This window comes from Drosophila tropicalis, unplaced genomic scaffold (assembly GCF_018151085.1).
Source record: "Drosophila tropicalis isolate 14030-0801.00 unplaced genomic scaffold, ASM1815108v1 contig_805, whole genome shotgun sequence".
Classification (NCBI taxonomy): domain Eukaryota; kingdom Metazoa; phylum Arthropoda; class Insecta; order Diptera; family Drosophilidae; genus Drosophila; species Drosophila tropicalis.
This window is the reverse complement of record NW_027173295.1, coordinates 649,586-669,837: the sequence shown is the minus strand read 5'-3', so window position 1 is coordinate 669,837 and position 20,252 is coordinate 649,586. Positions and strand designations below refer to the sequence as shown.

Sequence of the window (20,252 nt, the reverse complement as noted above, 5' to 3'; positions counted from 1 at the left end):
GAAAAATCTTTGAAAAGTCATAAGTTTAAGATTTAAATTTAGACTTTTCGTTGAGAAAAAAATGAAAAATGCGACATTGTCATTCTAGTAAAGGTAGTGTGGCTATTCAAAGACTGGCCCACCGTTGGCGAATACGGTCCTTTTCTTTTGGAAAATAAAAAACGTTTATGAGATGTTTTTAAAAAGGAAAAAAATTCATTTTTTTAAAACGTTTATAGAGCTTTTGTAAGAATAAGGAAAAGTTGATTCAGTTGTTGTCCGAACAGAAGGAAGTAACTGAATGAGTTGTCCCCGTATTTATAGGGTTTTTGAAACAAATTTCTCCATGGTAACTTGATGAAAATGAAAATTTTAAGTTTTACGCAACACCGACATACATACATAGCTATCGATAATTATAATCGAGTATCGAGTACCAGATTTGGGGTAGCCAATCGACTTTTAACAAATTTTATGAGTTACGAAAAAAAACACATGAACCCGCATGGGGCTCAGAATTAATTTACTTTTACACTTGTCGATAATCGAAATGGCATTGTTTTATGTTATTTAATTCTGCTTAGTTTATTTATCAGATATTCAAGCTGATCGAACGTACGGCGACGGCTTAAGAAAATAAATTAAAAAAACATAAAATCGAGAAACAAAAAAAATTTAAAAAGAATTTAAGATGGGAGACAACTTTTGTAGGCCATAGCGCGCGGCTTCCATGGATGTGGACAATTAGTGTCGGTGATGTTGGGCGGGTATCGTGGCAGTACGTAAACTGATACCGCAGAGAAAACATCCACTTCAACGAAAATAGAACGCAAAGAGAATGCGATCCAAAAACGTTCAACGTCATTATCCTCGACGAGCACCATACTGGATTTCGTCAATAGGATTTCTATCCTCGCCAATGCCGAAGAGCCTTTCATCATCAGTGCCATGGTCAAACACATGGATTTAATGACATCCAGTGTGTTGGACTTTAGGACCCTGGTAGCTCCGCTAGAAATCGAAAATCTTCCAACTACCCCCTTGTCCTTCATCCGAGAAGGATTGGCTAAGCTTGGGCACAATGTGCCTGACGCAAAACACGGACACAAGAACCCGACGCCATTATTCTTTGTGGACTTGGACTCGCCAATGCCGAAGAGCCTTTCATCATCAGTGCCATGGTCAAACACATTGCTTTAATGACATCCAGTGTGTTGGACTTTAGGACCCTGGTAGCTCCGCTAGAAATCGAAAATCTTCCAACTACCCCCTTGTCCTTCATCCGAGAAGGATTGGCTAAGCTTGGGCACAATGTGCCTGACGCAAAACACGGACACAAGAACCCGACGCCATTATTCTTTGTGGACTTGGACTCGCCAATGCCGAAGAGCCTTTCATCATCAGTGCCATGGTCAAACACATTGCTTTAATGACATCCAGTGTGTTGGACTTTAGGACCCTGGTAGCTCCGCTAGAAATCGAAAATCTTCCAACTACCCCCTTGTCCTTCATCCGAGAAGGATTGGCTAAGCTTGGGCACAATGTGCCTGACGCAAAACACGGACACAAGAACCCGACGCCATTATTCATTGTGGACTTGGACTCGCCAATGCCGAAGAGCCTTTCATCATCAGTGCCATGGTCAAACACATTGCTTTAATGACATCCAGTGTGTTGGACTTTAGGACCCTGGTAGCTCCGCTAGAAATCGAAAATCTTCCAACTACCCCCTTGTCCTTCATCCGAGAAGGATTGGCTAAGCTTGGGCACAATGTGCCTGACGCAAAACACGGACACAAGAACCCGACGCCATTATTCATTGTGGACTTGGACTCGCCAATGCCGAAGAGCCTTTCATCATCAGTGCCATGGTCAAACACATTGCTTTAATGACATCCAGTGTGTTGGACTTTAGGACCCTGGTAGCTCCGCTAGAAATCGAAAATCTTCCAACTACCCTATTGTCCTTTATCCAAGAAGAATTGGCTAAGCTTGGGCACAATGTGCCTGACGCAAAACACGGACATACCAAGAACCCGAAGACTTGGGATGTGATGAGCAACAAATAAGCTATATCCCGTACTTTATGTGAAGGCAACATTAATATTAAGGAAAAATCTTTAAAAAGTCACAAATTAAAGATTTAAATTTAGACATTTAATTGAGAAAGAAAATGAAACTATGCTACATAATCAGCAAAAACAGATCGAAAACCAGCAATTGCAGCTGAATGCCTTAAGTGCTCTGGTAAAAGAGCAATCCCACCAAGACAATTCAAACGACACTTGCCCTCAGAAGATTAACCTGCCCTGCACGAACATTCAACAATGAATCAATCAAAAAAATTGGAGTTCATTTTAAGATATTTCACGTCTTAATTAATTACAAAAGGATTCGAAGTAGGTTTCAGAACAAGCGCCGTTCAGAAGGAAAATTATTTAATTTATGAAGAAAAGCAAGTTAATCTTAAGTTTTCAAACCTTATAAATCGAGGCATAATTATTTGAAACTTGAAACTTTGAAACATGATTAAAACGCCACAATCAAAAACAAACATCACAGTCAAAAAAAACGCCACAATGTAAAAGGCTTTAACACTCAAACTTTAAGTGATTGTCCTACACGATGTATCAAGTGATGCAAACAAGAGACTTCTAAATAAAGTGAGCTTTCAGATTTAGCCATATATTTAAGCATGTATGCTTTAAAAAACTTCGAAATCGAGAAAAGGAAAATAGTCTTTTGCTGAAATTGAAAAAGAAGAGCGAGAACACTTCATGTCGTCCTGAGTCTTCATTCAAGAGCCGCAAAGTTATGTTAACCCTATGTATGTATATAAGTGCTTTAAGTGAAGGCTCTTCAATTATTGTGGTTAGGCATTATTAATATTAAGGAAAACTCTTTTAAAAAGTCATAAATTTAAGACTTAAATGTAGACTTTTAATTTGTAAGAATAAGGAAAAATTAATTCAGTTGTTGTCCGAACAGAAGTAAGTAACTGAATGAGAAAACCTGCGAGTTGTCCCCGTATTTATACGGTTTCTGAAACAAATTTCTCCATGGCAACTTGATGAAAATGAGTATTTAAGTATTATTCCACACTAGCAATTTTATCGATAACAAGTACCTGAAAATGGTAAATATTTACTTAAGCTACTCGGGCCTAAAACGCGCTTAAGCTACATAAATTTGGTATCAAACGAAAGATTAAAATTCCACGAGCACAATCTCACGTGGGCCTTTATTTCATAGTTTTTGTGTAATAACATGAGAAAATTAATGTTTCTAGCGGGATTAAAGCTAACAGTAGCTGTTTCCGGCTAAAAAATACTGTCAAATTTTGAGATGGTGTTGCCAGATGCGAAACTTAGGATAATCGAATACGCGGGCTTTTTGAATCCTTTGTTCGCACTATTCTCAACAAACGAAAACATTGTTGAGTTTACAATATGTCTTGTTTTATAGCACAAATATAGTTTAGAATGCAATTTTCGGCTACCAGAGCAGCCAAATATTCCTCGATATTATAATTTAGAGTAAAATATTTGGCTGCCAGTGCGGTCAACCAACGTGCCAAATTAGAAATAGCGTTTGCCAACACTTAAATCTAGCTTTTGCCGATTTTTCCACTTTTCAACACTGAAATCTCAAGTAGCTTAAGTTAATATTTACCAACACATCAAACAAACATCAAAGGCCAACTTCTTAAGGTTTGAAGTCATTTAAAAGGTATTTTCATAAATATACATAAATGAAGGTGGTGTTTTTTGGCCCCATCGATCTTCTGATGTTCCACTACCAGGCCCGGACTGGGGACCCTAAGGCCCACCAACGTTAGAGGTTAATGCACATATGTATGTACATACATACATACATATGTACAAATGTAATTTCAAACGTATCTTCCAAAGAAGGGCCCCCCATTTGCCCGGTGGGCCAGTTCGGGCCTGTCCACCACAATTGGTCTGAGCCGGCGTTTCTGTCTAGAAAATATTTCGACGTTCAATAATCTTTATTGACTTTTGTCAATCCCATTGGTATGGTGGAAGGAATGTGAAAATTTTGGAAAGTTCAATACCTTTTGGACCATCCAGGTTTCAAAAGCATAAGCTGTTTAATAACTTTCAATTATTTAAATACCTCTATATGTTTATAAAAGTTTTATAAAAACTTTGTTACAGAATGGCAAGCTACTTCTTTGGGTATTCGGCCCAGAATAATTTGTCTAATTTGGCTCCGGGAATACATGCACCCTAAACAGAAGAGAACTTATGTAAAGTGGTCATGTTACTCGTTAGCGATCAGACTATACACGAATTGAATAGTTGTTGAAATACAATAGATTCACGGTTAAAAATATTTATTTGATTTTCAATTTCAATGTCTCTCGCCTTTCATACTTAGAGTTTGCAGACCACTTTCTCCGGATAGTTGCATGTTCTAAGGACGTTATCCCAGTAGAGCCCGTCGCTACAGGACATTTCTACCTCGCATTCACATTGGCAGACCACATAGTTATTGCAACTGGTAACTGAGGGCAAGTAGGTTCCTTCGCGTTCTCCCAAACAGCGACCGTTACTCTCACAGGCAATGCCCGACGGCCCGGCTGTTTCTCCCGATGGTGGCACATAGTCCCATTCGCAATTCACGTTCTGTGGATAATCACACATTTTCTTGCTGGAATCATATATCAGATTATTGGGGCAATCCTGCTCGACAGCGCAATTAAAATTGCACTTGTAGAACTTATTGCATGTGCCATTGACGGGAAAAAGTGTTCCCTCGGTCTGATTCTGGCATATGGTGCTTGTGCTATTGCATACGACGACGGGCACATAGCCAACTGGATAGTCGCATTCATTTGATGTGGCATTGTATACCAAATCACCGGGACAAGTGACATCACTGGTGGCGTTCGCATCACTCACATCATCCCAATCCCAATCGCATACTTGGGCGGTTTCATTGAATTTGGTGTACTCATCGCACGGCATGGCAATGGGGCACTGACACTGGCATACCAAATAGCCATTTGTATCCGGATTGGCAAACATTTTGCCATCGGGCTGTTTGGCGCAAACGCTCTGATTGCTGCATGTGGTGCCCGAAGGTCCAACTATAACATCATCGTCGGTTTCATCTCCACTAGCCTCGGCCGGGATACAGTCCACCATATAGGCATGATTGCACAAATTATATTTGGGATCGAAGAACAGGCTACCCGGACAGGAGAATTCCTGGACACAGCCGTGGGCGCATTGGATAAACTTGCCACATTCACCATCAATGGGCAACATATCGCCATCTGTTTTGTTGGCACAATCTGCACGACCATCTGAACAATACGCTGGAACCTTACCAGCTGGAGTAGTACTTGAGCTGATCGAGTCATCAGTTGTTGCACTACTTGGTGTAGTTGTTATCTCGGGATCATCGGTTGCAGTTGGCACAGTTGTATCGTCCTTATCGTCGGGAGCACAGGGTGTTGTTGTTTCTACATCATCTTTGCCATTGTCATTGTTATCGTCATCCACATCCAAATCCAAATCATTGCACTCGTCGGCACAACAACTGCAGGTGCATTTGTCATCGCTAGTGGCAAAGGCCGATAGGCCTAAACAATTGGCACGCCATTGAAAATCACATTCACCGAGCACACGATTGAAATGCAGGCCGCGAGGACAACTGCCAATGAAGGCCACCTCCCGGTCTTGGCATACAACAAATCGTCCACAGTGGCTGGACAAAGGTAAACGCGAACCATCCGCCTCCTGTGAGCAAATATCTGCAAGCTCACCCAGAGCCAATTGAAGGCCAAGTACCAATAATAGCTGGCAAAACCAGGAACCTAATAGAAAAGAGCACTCAATTATTTAAATTTATGCATCAAATTCGTTCATTCCTTACTCTCTTTTCGCATTGTGAGTGGGCCAAAAATTCAGCAATAACTAAGCTATAACCTAGCCTAGGCCATGGCATTTATGCCAGTCGCAATGTATCAAATCAGTAGTCAATCTTTAAGTCGACTACTGATTTGATTCTTTACCATTTCATTTCAACGTCTTTCTTATCGCCTCGTGTAATTGGAAATATTCGGGGCCTAAACTGCTGAATGAAGAGGAAACTTCACGACAGCTATGTACCTAATTTATGTTCTTTGCCGCACACTTATCAACGATAAGACAGAAGCAGCCAACACTTCCCCTCCGGCCTCTCAGTCCTCTTCATGCTTCCTAGCACTATCGTACTCTAGAACTCTTTGCCCGGTAATCAATGCTTGATCACATTATTGATACTTGAAATTAAAAGGCGCTTCAAATTTCAAGTTTCATTCTTGAACTTGAACAGACACACACTTAAACTAAACAGTTCTGTACAAATGTATATGTACATGTAACTATAAATTATGATTAAGTCATTTCCTCATTAGGGTATAAAGAAGTTGTCCAATTAGAATCACTAATCATGAGCATCTGATTCTCATCAAGAATTTAGAATCTTGAAATTAGAATACCCACCACAAGAGTATAATAAACAATGAACATTGTTCCCATTTATACATATATAGAATCTGGCATTCTAGGAATTGAACGCAATCGCGCTGATATGAAAAATCCCGATAACAATATGATTTTGCTGAACACAACTCAAAAAATTGTCAAAGAAGCCAACATCGGCCATGCCAAAGTGAAAATACTCTTGCAGTCTTTGCCAATAATAATTTTAAATGTTTTATACTCTTTTTGTGTCCCAAAGCCTTGAAACTCTCACTCCATCCCTTTCGATGTCGCTATACTCGCCGTTTCCCATTTCCTTGTATGTATGTGTGTCTGCTCTTTTGGTTTCGAGCAATGATGTAGTAGGCAGCTAGACTAACTCATTAGCAATTTTGGTGAAGATACTCCCACTCGTTCCCCGATTCTTGGTGTAGCATTAAAAGATAAAGTAGTCCGATCCCACACATACGCACCATTCGACGGACACGGTTATGTCATGGGGTCATGGGGTCAGAAACGTCTCCTTCTTTGCGCTACAAACATCTGGTCAATTTCATAAGACCCTCTGCAAGGGGCAAAATTATATAATATAAAACAATACCATTTTATTTATTGGCGTGGGTAAAAGTAGAATATTCCGAGCCTCATGTGGATTTTTTCGTAATACATAAAAGTTAATAATAAAAGTCGATTGGCTACCCCAAATCTGGTACCCGATACTCGATTATAATTATCGATAGCTATGTATATCAGTGTTGCATAATACTAAAAATTCTCATTTTCATCAAGTTGCCATGGAGAAATTTGTTTGAGCAACCCTGTGAATACGGGGACAACTCGCAGGTTTTCTCATTCAGTTACTTCCTTCTGTTCGGACAACAACTGAATCAATTTTTTTCTTACTCTTACAAATTAAAAGTCTAAATTTAAATCTTAAATTTATGACTTTTTAAAGATTTTTCCTTAATATTAATAATGCCTAACCACAATAATTGAAGAGTCTTCACTTAAAGCACGGGATATACATACATGGGGTTAACATAACTTTGCGGCTCTTGTATGAAGATTCAGGACGAGAGTGTTCTCACTCTCCTTTTTCAATTTCAGCAAAAGACGATTTTCCTTTTCTCGATTTCGAAGTTTTTTAAAGCATACATGCTTAAATATATGGCTAAATCTGAAAGCTCACTTTATTTAGAAGTCTCTTGTTTGCCTCACTTGATACATCGTGTAGGACAATCACTTAAAGTTTGAGTGTTAAAGCCTTTTACATTGTGGCGTTTTTTTGACTGTGATGTTTGTTTTTGATTGTGGCGTTTTAATCATGTTTCAAAGTTTCAAGTTTCAAATAATTATGCCTCGATTTATAAGGTTTGAAAACTTAAGATTAACTTGCTTTTCTTCATAAATTAAATAATTTTCCTTCTGAACGGCGCTTGTTCTGAAACCTACTTCGAATCCTTTTGTAATTAATTAAGACGTGAAATATCTTAAAATGAACTCCAATTTTTTTGATTAATTCATTGTTGAATGTTCGTGCAGGGCAGGTTAATCTTCTGAGGGCCAGTGTGGTTTGAATTGTCTTGGTGGGATTGCTCTTTTACCAGAGCACTTAAGGCATCCAGCTGCATTTGCTGGTTTTCGATCTGTTTTTGCTGATTATGCAGCATAGTTTTCTCCTAGTTCCCAAGGTGGCATGCCTCTTGTTGTCTGGGCATATGTTAAACTTGGTCTGCTGAAGGGGATTTCTGTTTGATTGCTTCCTTGAACAGCGGTAGGGTTGGGAATTGGGGATCTTCTGTTATTCCAGTTGCGATTAAGGGACTTTTGATAAATAGAGCATTCTTTGTAGTGAGAGCACATGCTTGGAGTGAATTGGGTCCTTTTGGGCAGTCAGTTCTCATAGTATGACCACAACAAGCCAGGTCATTAAATTTCATCAAAGCTTCAAAAAAGCAACGTTTTTGGCATAAGACGCGAATGTCGTAATGTCCCTTAAAAAAGAGGCTACATGTTACCACTTTTGAATACAATAATATGATTCAATGTAAACCAGAACTTCAATTTGGATGTAAAGAAATAAAAGACAATTGTGACATGACAATATGTACAGTTAGAAGAAGATACAATATAGCATATGTACATATGTATGTATAGACATGGGATAGACTGCGGTGACAGGCTTCCTGCTTCGCGGCTTAGTTCGAGACCATCATCATGATCGTCATCATTGTCAGCCTATTTGCATAGGTGCCTTGGTGCCTAGATGCCTGAAGGTGAAACCCAAGCCAAAGCAATTCTAATTATTCAAATGCAAATACTAAAGTACGCTTGAATTAAATTACACAAACTTCTACTACATAAATGTCAGGGAAAAGCATACAGAAGAAGAGACAAAAAATACTGTGCAGAGAGGCCAACGGCAGGCTTAACGGCGGTAATAATATACATTACACTACATATACTCACACACACATACAAATGGCCATATATGTACATATGTTTGGATGTAAAAGGGACGGGACCCCCAACAAAAGACCAAGTCTAAATGGGAAATATGAGTTGATCGCTCTCTTTCTTGCTCAAACGGGCTACACACAAACTCAAACACACACACACACACACATGAGCAATGACACAGAGCACTGTCCCCCCCCATTTACTCTATTGTAAATATCTTCTCAGGTGTAACAGGTTTCTCAGATTTAAACTGAGATCGCGCCTGTAATACAGGCCAGTCGTCAGTGCAACTCGCTACGTAATTGATCGTGAGAAGCAGAAGGAGCAGGAGCTTTCAGTACAAGTCAATGGGAATCCCTAAGATATTAAGGACATACGATCACACACAAATTGTTCGAATTAAAGAACTGAGATCGATTGGTGCATAGATAATATCCGAATTCAGTCATTTGATTTCATTCAATTCTAGCACCATTCGAAATCAGTGCTTTTGATTAGAACCAATCAACAAGAGATGGCATTAAATTACAATTGATACAGTAAATACTAAGTACGAAAGCTGTTTGTTTTTTTTTTTCTGTTTTGTTACTGTGATAACCGCTGTGCTGTGCTCAGGGCAGAAGAAGCCTTTAAAGTGCCAAACCAACTAACTTAACCGGGTCTTCGGTCATCGATTGCCTTTGTGTACCTCTTTTATGTTTAAAAAATATATATGTATATACATATATTATAATTTATATATTGTTATACACTTCGGTTATCAATTTGATTCAATAAACTAAACTAAAACAGAGTGTTCAATCAAGTGTGTATGGTTTCGTCAATAGATTAGAAAAAATAAATAGAAAAACCCATGTTGAGTATACAGTTTAAAATGCAGATCATTGAATTTGTATTAGTTATCGCAGCTATAAATAATTGCAAGCACAAATGAAATCATTAGTTACATACTAATTTAAAAACAATTATCAGACTCTTATCTTAGCCATAAATATTCCTAGTCATAGACCTCTAAAGAAAAAAAAGGAGTTAAGTGAGAAATAGTAAGCCAGGCAAAAGAGAGAATTATTTTTGAAAACAAAAGGCAAAAAATGGGGGGGAAATCGGTAGAGGAAAAAGTATTCAAATGGGGTGGGGAAAAGGGCAATGTGCAGTAAAACAAAGTTAAATAATGAATACAGAGAACTGAGAACTTCAATCTGAGTAGCCAAGACATATCCCTAATACAGGAAGAGAATAGAGTTAATATAAATCGTTTGACTAATACTCTATATGTTATCTGTGAGATTTTCCATTGAGTGTATATGGTATTCGTTGTTAGTTTAAAGTGGAGATTTTCTCTTATCTATGTGATTAATATTATTTGTTCGATTAATTAATTTTTAACAGTTGAGTGTAAATTTGAAACTGAAATCTTATCTAACTTCAGAACATTAATTAAAATTTTATAAATTATAGAAGGAGGAAATTTTTTTTTAAACCGCTTTGACTATATATAAACTGTCGCATCAGTCGTCTTGATGTTTCGTTGTTGAACAAGAGTGACAATGAAAGGTTCGATTTGAAAAACAGTCACAAAATGAGTATTAAATGTATCATAAAAATGTATTTCCTTTCTTTGATTGCAGGATCATTGCGTTGTTTGTGTGTGCCAATTTGGGTGCTGGCCACACTAGTGCAGCTGAGCAGTCAAACCGTATATCTAAATGGCGAGGAAGAGGATATTTGTCGTCTCTTCAAAGATGGCACCTTGTTGAGGAAGCCAACTACATGCAATGAGTGGATTATATGCAAGAACTTTACTAGCACAGAGGGAGGAGTATGCGAAGATGGCAAAGACTTTAGCTTAAGCAAAGGATCGTGCCAAAAAAGTTTGGACTCTACCGATACCTATTGCAGTACGCCGTGTAGTTCGTCGACTCAGGGGTATGTGGGCACGACTACCAACTGTGCCGATTGGTATTACTGTGAGAAGAAGGTGCAATTGGGCAGTGGTGTCTGCCCCAGTGGAATGCTCTTCGATAAAACCTCCACGACGTGTCTCCACGCCAAGGACTCAGATTGTGTCGAAGAGTACGAGCTTTGTGATATAGTGCCAACGGGTACTGCCTTTTTGGATGAAGACAATTGCAATCAGTACTATACGTGCACCAAATATAAGCTTGTCCCCAATACCTGCGATGATGGACTCTACTTTGATGTGGCAGCGGGTAAATGTGTCGATAAGAAACTCGTCACATGTGGCAAACATCCGATACCCAGCGATATTTGCGGCACCAAGAAGTTGGCGGTGCGTAATAAATTTGTCGCCGATGGCGCCACTTGCCGTGGTTATTACTATTGTCGCGATCTTGGCTCTGGTGTGCCCGATACCGAGCCCACCTGGCTGCAGTGTTCTTCCGATAGATTCTTTAATGAGGATCGTCAGGGTTGTGTGCCACGTGAATCCCAAAAATGTAGCGCAAGTCGCTGCGATGGCCGAGAGGATGGTGAACTGGAGGTATCCGAAGTCGAAGGTTGCCAACATTATATAACATGTCTCGATGGCAAAGAGAGCCCCTCGGTGGCCTGCGGCAGTGACAAGTATTTCAATGTTGCCTCTCAAAGTTGCTCAACCCAAGTGACATCATATGGTGCCTGTACTAATACTTCTACTTAGGCACCCTGTATTATTGTTGTATAATCGTAAATATAAGAAACACATGACATGCTGATATGTTCTTTAAATAGCTTCTCTGGATGATTTCAACTTTTACTCACGTCAGGCAGAATGCCCTATAATCTTTTAATGTACTATTTGGCAAGTAATCTTTTAGCCAGAAACAAAGTCTTACTACCCTTTATATCACAGAAAAGGGAGAAAATATTCGAAACAGACAATTATAATAAATCACCATAGATTTTGAATGGACTAAGAAATAAGTTACATAACTGAGAAATAAGTTAACAGTTTGTATACTCTTGCACACCTGTTTGTTCCTCTTCCCCCTTACCCATAGCCATCAAAGTGGAAAAACGTTTTATCTTAAAAGTCAAATGTTCGCCAAAGAACGGCCTACACTCCTGGGCTAATGCGATCCGTCGCATATATAATATAGCTATATAATATAGTTATCCCATTTTGAAATCCGACATACTGACAACTATTTTCAGTGACTGTTTTCGATCGATCGTTTCTATGGGAGCTACATACATATACATATCCAGATGCATGATCCAGACGGACGTACGGAGAAGGCTATATGAACTCGTCTCGTCTCGTGCTGATCAAGAATATATACATATACTTCATTTTCGTCTGACCAAAATTCTATAAAGAAGCGTAACTATTAATATAGAAACTAATTTATTTAAACTGATGTGGTAAGTTAAAGAAAGAAAGGCGTGATTATGTTAAAACATTAAAGTAGTCTTCGAAGCACATTTTTTGCTATAGTTATTTAAGGTTAAATCCGTTTTGAATGTATGGATGTATGTATTCTAAAATGTTTAGTTGCATATTTTTGGGCATTCGTAATACCAGCGAGAGAGACAGAAAGAGAGAGAGAGAGAGACGAAGCAAAAAGAAACGACATCCAAATCTTCACTGCTGTTGTTGTTGCTCCCGAAAGCCTGCAGATTTAGTTTGCTCAGCGGAGCGAGTAGTTTAACATCGTTTGGAAGCCGCGCCGCGTCATAGAAAGGAATAAAGGAAAAAAATTAAAAAAGAAAACAAAACAATACTATAGTATTTATAATCGAAAAAAAAGAAAATAGAAGTAAATCTATTGCTACAGCATTTATACATCTTAATTGTGTAACGGTGAAGAAAAAATTGAAAAAAAGAAAAGAAACAAAGTGCCAAAGAAAGAAAACAAGTAACCGTTACAAGAGTTTTGCTCTCCCACATTGTCTTTGTTTTTGCCATTTTCGGGTGCAAGAAAAAAATTTACCGCTCGATTGACACCCTCTCTCTCTCTCTCTCTGAAGAAACAAAAACGTTCTTGAAGTTTTCTCTCGTAAAAAAGAAAAAAAAAAGGAATCAATGAACAAAATCAATTGAGTCTCTGCAAAAGTGTGTGAACTGTTTTATAATGTTTTGCAGCAACAAAGAAAGTGCATCAACACATGTAAGTGATCTTTCATTCTCTTTCTTTTTGTTTGACTCTCTTTTGTCACGATGATTGACCGATTTAAATAACTTGCATTGACCTACATATTGATGTATGTACATACATATGTATGTATGTATGTACATACAGGTTGGCAAGAAAGTGTTTACACAGACGGAATTTTTTTTTTTTTTTTACCTTAAAGCGAAAGAAAAAAACAGTAAAAAAATGTGTATTCAAAATTTTTTTTAATGAAAATAGGTAAATTAAACTATAAACTTATTAGTAAGTAAAAAAAAATATGAAAAATAAAAATATGTTTTATATAGCGCTTAAACTACTTTGTAGTTGAAACTAATACTTTGTATGGCCACCATTGGAATCTATGACCGCTCCCAAGCGTCTATTCATCTATTGCACCAGGTTTCTGACATACATATGTATTTCACTGGAATATTTTGCCATTCCTCCAAAACAATGGTTTTCAACTCAGTTTTGTTCTTTGAATGCCTCCTGGCGGTTCGCTTCTTCAGAAAAGCCCAAAAATGTTCATTGGGAGTTAAGTCCGGGCTTTGAGCTGGTGTATCCAACACATTTTTACAGTTATAAAGTAGCCATTACCTCACAATACTTATTTGACTTTTGTTTGGGATCATTGTCTTGATAGGCCCTAAAAATTGGTTCACCATTGACAAAGAACACAAATTTGTTGGCACTGGCTACTAAATGTGTTCGCAAAATGTCCAAGTACTGTCCAGCATCCATGGTGTTCTCAATGAAGCATAGATCTCCAACTCCTTAGCTTGAGATGCACCCCCAGACCATTACCGAAAGCTTTCCGAACTTTACAGTCGGTATGTATGTATGTATGTATAAAAGCCCATCTATTCCTTGTTGTCTTCTTCATAAATATCATGTGCTTTATTTTCTACTTGTTTCCATTTCATTTAGTTTCATTACAATAACTCCCTGTTTCCACATGTTACATTTGTTTCATTGCAATGTTATTAAATAGATAATATGCAAACGTAACATATTAATCATAAAATAGAATATACATAACAATGTACATATTTGATTGCGAGTAATCGTGGAATAGATCATATTCACTTAATTTGCGGGGCCGCAAGGGGGAGTGGCAAAAATTTGAATTAAACTTAAACACCGTAGATAATACAGAAGACGACGCACAAAATTTAGTGGTTCTATATCTTAGAGTCTTCGAGATCTACATGTTCATACGGGCAGACAGACGGACATGGCTAGATCAACTCGGCTGTTGATCCTGATGAAGAATATATATACTCGGGGGGGAATACCGGGGCGGAAATGCTTTCTTCTACCTGTTGCATACACTTTGGCGACATAAATATACCTTCTCACCTTATGGGTGTATGATATAATAACTTGATAATTAGCGTAATTAACATCACAATTCAAAATTGAACTTAAAAACATTAAAATGGGAAATCACATAAGAATCGCAAACTTAACAGTTATTAAAAATTTTCAGAATTTTTCTAAATCAATTTTTTCTTGAATATTACACTGTATTTTCAGTACGTTAAAATCTCTTATCAGAGATCTGATTGCCACTTCTGCTATATGTCTGATCCATCACTACTTCAACCGAAAGTTACACTCAGGTTAGTCGCTTAGAACCAAAGGAATTAAAGAGAAACTGTTCTCAAGTTTTTCCTACCTGGTTCTATGTTTATTGTATTTGACTTATTTTATCTTTTGGCATTTCTTTATAATTCCTTTAACATACATGCATGTATGTATTTTATAACTAAGCAGTCACATGTTAAAGTCAAAGTATTTAAGCCTATATTATAAGTTTATATTGAAAAAATCTCATAAAATTCATCAAATAAAGTTCCAAAGGGAACATTGGCCATTTATCTATTACATTTCATACATTTTTCGAAACTTTTAGCTTAAGCAATTCTGCATGTTCTTGAATCAAGTAAATTCCGTAAAGCAATTTCACTGAAAGCACTTTAGGTAGATAGCTCAACTAAGTACATAGTTTTCCAGAACAATGCTTCAACAATCTGAGACATTAAATTTAGCAAGTTAAACTTGTTGCATTGCATAAAGTTTCTTTTTTTTTCATCTGCTGTGCACACTTTTAATAATATTGAAATTTCAGCTGGCAATGAAATGCAACCAGTGCGAATACCTTCTTAAAGTTTTGCCATTAAATTCATACTTTTCACCTTTATTTCAACTTCTATATATGCGAATACATACATACATAAGAAAGTATATTTAGGTTTATTTCAAAATTTAATCGAGAAAGTTTTCGCCAGTCAAGGATTTGGCATTTCCAGTGGTTTTCCTGTTATTTTATAATTAAGTCATTTCGCGCCATGTGTGCCTAATTGTTGAATACGAATCGTACTGTGAAAGTTTGTTTCGCCAAATTTGTTTTTAATCATTTGGAAATGACTTTGCTTTTCCTTATCCTCCAGCCACATCCCGCCCGCCTTCGCATCCACATTCCATTCTCATTCCTTCCTCCGAACATAGTTCATAAAACTTAATTTGTTTAATTAGTTGTATTGTGCATAGTATTTGATTTGTATTTCACACTGAGTGAATGGGAAAACAATTGCCTAGGTTTTCACTCTTACTTACAGTAAAAGGCTAGGAAATTTTATATCCTTTTGGCTTACATTCCTTATTTAATTGCCATCCAGTACGCGTACGCACACTCACACATACATATGTATGTATGTATATGCATTGAGAATACTCCAAGTGAGATTCAAGAGCCTTTTCGCCTTTCATTTTCATTTTAATTAACCAACTTTACGCATTTATTCTCATTTGCAAGCCAAAGTTTGCCGCACTAGCGCAGCAACATTTGTTGCTCGGCCAAAAACAGAGCGAAAAAAACCTACAACAAATAAACAACGTAACGTAAAAGTAAAAAAATGCCGTATAATAAATAAAACTTATTCAAAAGCGAAACACCAACTAAGCAACAACAACAACAATATCAGCCATTGGGAGTACTTCTATTTCAACTTTTTAAATCTGTGATATTCCGCAAAAAAGAGGAGAAAAAAATAGTAATGGAAAATTTTTGCCGAAAGCTTTATACTCTTGCAGCATTTTGAATGTTAAATCACAATCTCTTCACTGATGCTCATTCCCCACAGCATTACAGTACCCAAAAAATAACTCAAAAGAAGGATTCTTTTTTGTGTAATAGAATCTATATAGTGAACCAGATACATCATAACGAATGCTGTTAGTTGACCTACTTTTGCCAATATGATTAGTGGGACTCGTAAAAAGTTTTAAAGCCTTCATTCTACCTCAGTCAGTTGAAGGTAAAGACTCATTCTACCATTTATCTGAAATCAAGTCTATTCTCTTCTATTAGCAATGTAACTGAGGTTGATAAAAATCGAATGCAGTTCTTTGTAAGGACTTTAAGGTTTAAATTTATTTCAATAAGTAGAATCTCTCTCTCCGTCAGTGGGTCTCTTTATTTCAGATATTTTTGTTGAACTGTAAACCAAATCCGAATGTCAACATGCGAAATAAATCAGCGACTGTTGGCACCAGCAAGCCACTGGTCCATGAATTCTCCCATTGTTATCGTTAGCCCCGTCAAATATGCGAATTGGAAATGTTTAATGAATTTTGGATCCGCCCCATCTAACCCAGTCTACACAAATCCCATCCAGTCACACTCTGTACAAGCATGCATGTTGTATGCGAATTTATTACGACTCGCATTACATTCGCTGAGGTCTAACACTCTTTGCCTCTGCCGCTCTTACCCCTCCTTTCCCGTTCTCCATCTCTCTCTCTCTCTTGGTGTGTGTGATACACGTCATTTGCCGTTCGGGACAGGCAAAAAGGCAAACATTTTGTTGACCTAAGCCCAAACCCAAACCACAGCCACAGTGCTGGCGCATGGTTTTCATCTGTTATTGTTGGCAATTAACGTATTTTCATTGGCAATTTTTTTGCTTTTTAATCCCATTTTTGGCAGGCAAAAACTTCAGCACTCTTAATGAAAAACAATGTCTACCTAGATTTAATTTCTTCAAATTGAAACGAAAGTTCTTCATTTTCATAATCTTGACGTATTTTTAAGCTAACCTCTCATTATATGTGATTTATTGGGCAAATAAAGCACGAGATGTATTATCAATTCCCTTTCAACAGGACTATCTCGATTCTAGCCATCATTTTGCAAGGCATTCAAGGCAAAACATATTGAGTCTATGTTGAATTAGGTTTAAATACATAAACAAACCTTTTGCATATTTTCTTAACCTTTGAAAATAAACTTTTTTGTTGCATACTTAGGGGATGATACAAACAAAGTCCTTTGTTTTTCACAGATCTCTTACTTTAGATCAGTTAATACAGTTAACTGTATTAATCACACTAATTAATCTGGAAATACTGTAAAAATCAACATGAAATTTAAAATTAAAAAAAATATAAACGTTAGAGAGAAAACAAATGGACTTACCTTTTGATGAGTTAGAGGTTTTTTTTTTTCAGTTTTAGTGAGTTTTGTAAAAGTAAATAAAACTGATCGAGTTCCTGCATGAGAGTATTGAAACTTTGGCTTAAAAAAACTTTGCTTTGCCTTCTAGTTTAGTTTTAGTTTTCTTATTTCTCATCTTCATATTTTTACTGGCGTGGTGGAAAAATTATGCAACTAAATTTGAGTCGGGCCACAAATTTTCGTTTCATTGTACATTGTGTCAGGGCCATAAATTTTGCCAGAAACATGCTGGCACCAACGAATTGCTCGGTCTCCTCCCTCGACAACGACCCCACGGCGAAAAGTGTGTGTATGTGTGTGTTTGCCTTAGGAAGGAGGGAGGCAAAGAAGTCAAGAGTCAAGATCGGAAAACAAGCTGCTATTTGGAAAAGTTGCAACAAGCTGGAAAGCCTGTTGCAGCCAGGCAGCATTTAATTTCTTTCATTTCAAGCCAAATCGAATAGACAAAAGTTCTGGGCCAACAAACCGAAAATCGTAACCGCCCATTTGGGAGGGCCCTATGCCAATGTCTCTGGCAAAAGTTATAGAGTCTCAAAACTTAATATTTTTGTTGCTTATGTTATCCTTTACCAAACTAACCCGTTCTCGTTTTCATTTACCCCTACCAAAAACGCCCCAAGTCAGCCTGTTTAATATTTCTTTTGAAATACTTTTAAGCTAGTGGTTAGATGCCTTCTGGACTTGTGATTAATTTCACTTTACTAGCACGACTATGTACATCTATGTGAAACACCTATAATTCTTCATTTCATTTGGCACTGTAGTAAAAGTTTTAACTTTATCTAATGAAAGCAATTCAAGTCAAACACCTCGAATAACTTTTCACTGCTGTAATTAACTAAGCAACTACCAAACTATTTATTTGTGATAGAAAAACTGCGAGTGGTAAATAATTTTCCTCGTATTGATTTTACTCCAAAAGTTGTTCATTGCTTGTACTTCTTACTTACAAGGGATTACAAACAACAACAATAAAAACCACAACAACATTCATTTAAGAATTTTCTCTCATGTGAGTGAGAGTAAGTAGTTTAAGATGAAGACATTGATTGAAAGTAAACAATTTGAAGAAACTTTGAAACTAATCTATGAAAATTCAACAACAGGAGAATACCAAAAAAGTAAAATGATTAAAAAATTTCTTGAAATATTTTCTAAGATGATATTTCAAAAATGTAAACATTACTAGGATAAATGTATGTTAAAGTTTTTCGTAGCACAGTTTTTGGGGCATGAAAAGTGGTTGACGTTGGAGTTGTGTTGATTTTGAAATCCCAACATGGTGTTTAATAAATTTTTTCAAATTTATATTCATGTATCTAGGCACATGTAGATGTATTTGTGTATGCATTTAGAATGTAGATGCAAGCATGCATGCTTATATGAATGTACACTGGGGCAAACACTTGGAATTTCATTAACACAGTTCAGAGAGTGCAGTTAGAGGAAGGTTAACACCGGCAACAACAGCTTGCTTGATGGCCATACATCAAGATGAAGGATGAGCACACCCAACAGCCCCATATGCAAGTATGTATTTACATATGTATGCATGTATGTACATATGTGTCTGTGTGTGTGTATATAAATATATGACCCTTGCATTGTAACGTTAACGGGTGTCGCTGTCAGGTCCGTTGAGGTTAACAAAAATGTCTGCAAAATTGCTTGGGCTTGTGAAATGAATGCACGTGCATAATTTATACCCTTGGCTTTCGTCTCATCAGTCTCTTTTTCTCTCTCTTCCTGTCTCTCTCTCTCTCTTTTTTAAGTCTCTAACATGTCTGTTAATTGTGACTTAACAGCCAATGCTGGAGCATTGTAGTTTACAGAACGCGACCCAATGGCTTAGAATTTATATCTTACAACTGGCGGGAGAGTGGGCCCCAAAGTGAAATGTTATACTAGGTCACTTACGTTCCACAAGCAGCACGTGCGAATTGTTATAAAGTAACGGTGCTTTTGCCTGGCAGCGCTCAGTGCGCTGATAACCTCGTGTGTGGCAAAACCATTTTTGGGGTAAATTGTGTCGTCTGCCTTAGAGTAACGAAAAATGTGAATGGAAAAAGGCGAAAGAAATGTCATCGGGTGAATGGGATTTGCGTGCCCTTAAGGCGCTCGAGGAGGAAGAGCAAAAAGAATTTTTGGCCCTAAGTCAAAAGAATCTTTTTGATGGTCCACTACCGGGCGGCGGTGGTGGTAGTGCTGGTGGCTCTGGCGGCGGAGGAGTCGGTGGTGGTGGTCTCGGTGATGGGATATCAAACAAAACATCAACCCTAACATATGCCCAATTGCATCCCCACCTACTTAAGTTACCCACCATTGATGAGTGCCAACTAATAGCCGCCAAACGACACGCCTTTAGTCCCAATGGCGGTGGTAGCTCCTCCGGATTGAAATTCACCCGTGCCCTATCCCTATCGGCCCATTCGCTATCTCCGCGGGCCAGTTCCAGTTTTGGTAAGAAGCTCAAGGCACGATTGGTGGGTGCCAAATCAAGTGGCTCCCTGTCTCCGTCACGGCATTCGCATAGTTATAGTGTGTCGCCGGTTTATACACCGCCGCCCATGCGCCGCTGTGCCACATTGCATCATACTCAGCCAGTGCGCAAGGCATTTAAGAATCTTCAGCAGCTCGAGCGTAAACGTGGCCAAGCTCAGCAACAGCAACAACATCAATTGC

The 20,252-nt window shown here is 37.8% G+C and overlaps 3 protein-coding genes across 3 annotated transcripts in view; 2 read left to right on the top strand and 1 right to left on the bottom strand.

Annotated features, from left to right (window-relative positions):
- Positions 1 to 4,379: 4,379 nt before the first annotated feature.
- On the bottom strand, positions 4,380 to 5,899 carry LOC137580044 (chondroitin proteoglycan 2). Its single transcript, XM_068293961.1, has 2 exons — positions 5,887 to 5,899; positions 4,380 to 5,827 (listed from the first exon to the last, which is right to left on the bottom strand). Exons 1-2 carry the CDS (start codon positions 5,897 to 5,899, stop codon positions 4,380 to 4,382), a joined length of 1,461 nt encoding a protein of 486 aa, XP_068150062.1.
- Positions 5,900 to 10,337: 4,438 nt separating this feature from the next.
- Positions 10,338 to 11,642, top strand: LOC137580007 (peritrophin-48). The gene is made up of 2 exons (XM_068293924.1): positions 10,338 to 10,490; positions 10,565 to 11,642. The coding sequence occupies exons 1-2, from the start codon at positions 10,484 to 10,486 to the stop codon at positions 11,593 to 11,595; spliced, it is 1,038 nt and encodes a 345-aa protein (XP_068150025.1). The 5' UTR covers positions 10,338 to 10,483; the 3' UTR covers positions 11,596 to 11,642.
- A 7,921-nt stretch (positions 11,643 to 19,563) lies between these two features.
- Positions 19,564 to 20,252, top strand: part of LOC137580004 (uncharacterized) — a 119,580-nt gene continuing 118,891 nt past the window's right edge. Inside the window, exon 1 of the mRNA XM_068293922.1 lies at positions 19,564 to 20,243. Coding sequence (XP_068150023.1) covers positions 19,649 to 20,243 — 595 coding nt within the window. The 5' untranslated portion in view covers positions 19,564 to 19,648. The remainder of the gene's footprint in view (positions 20,244 to 20,252) is intronic.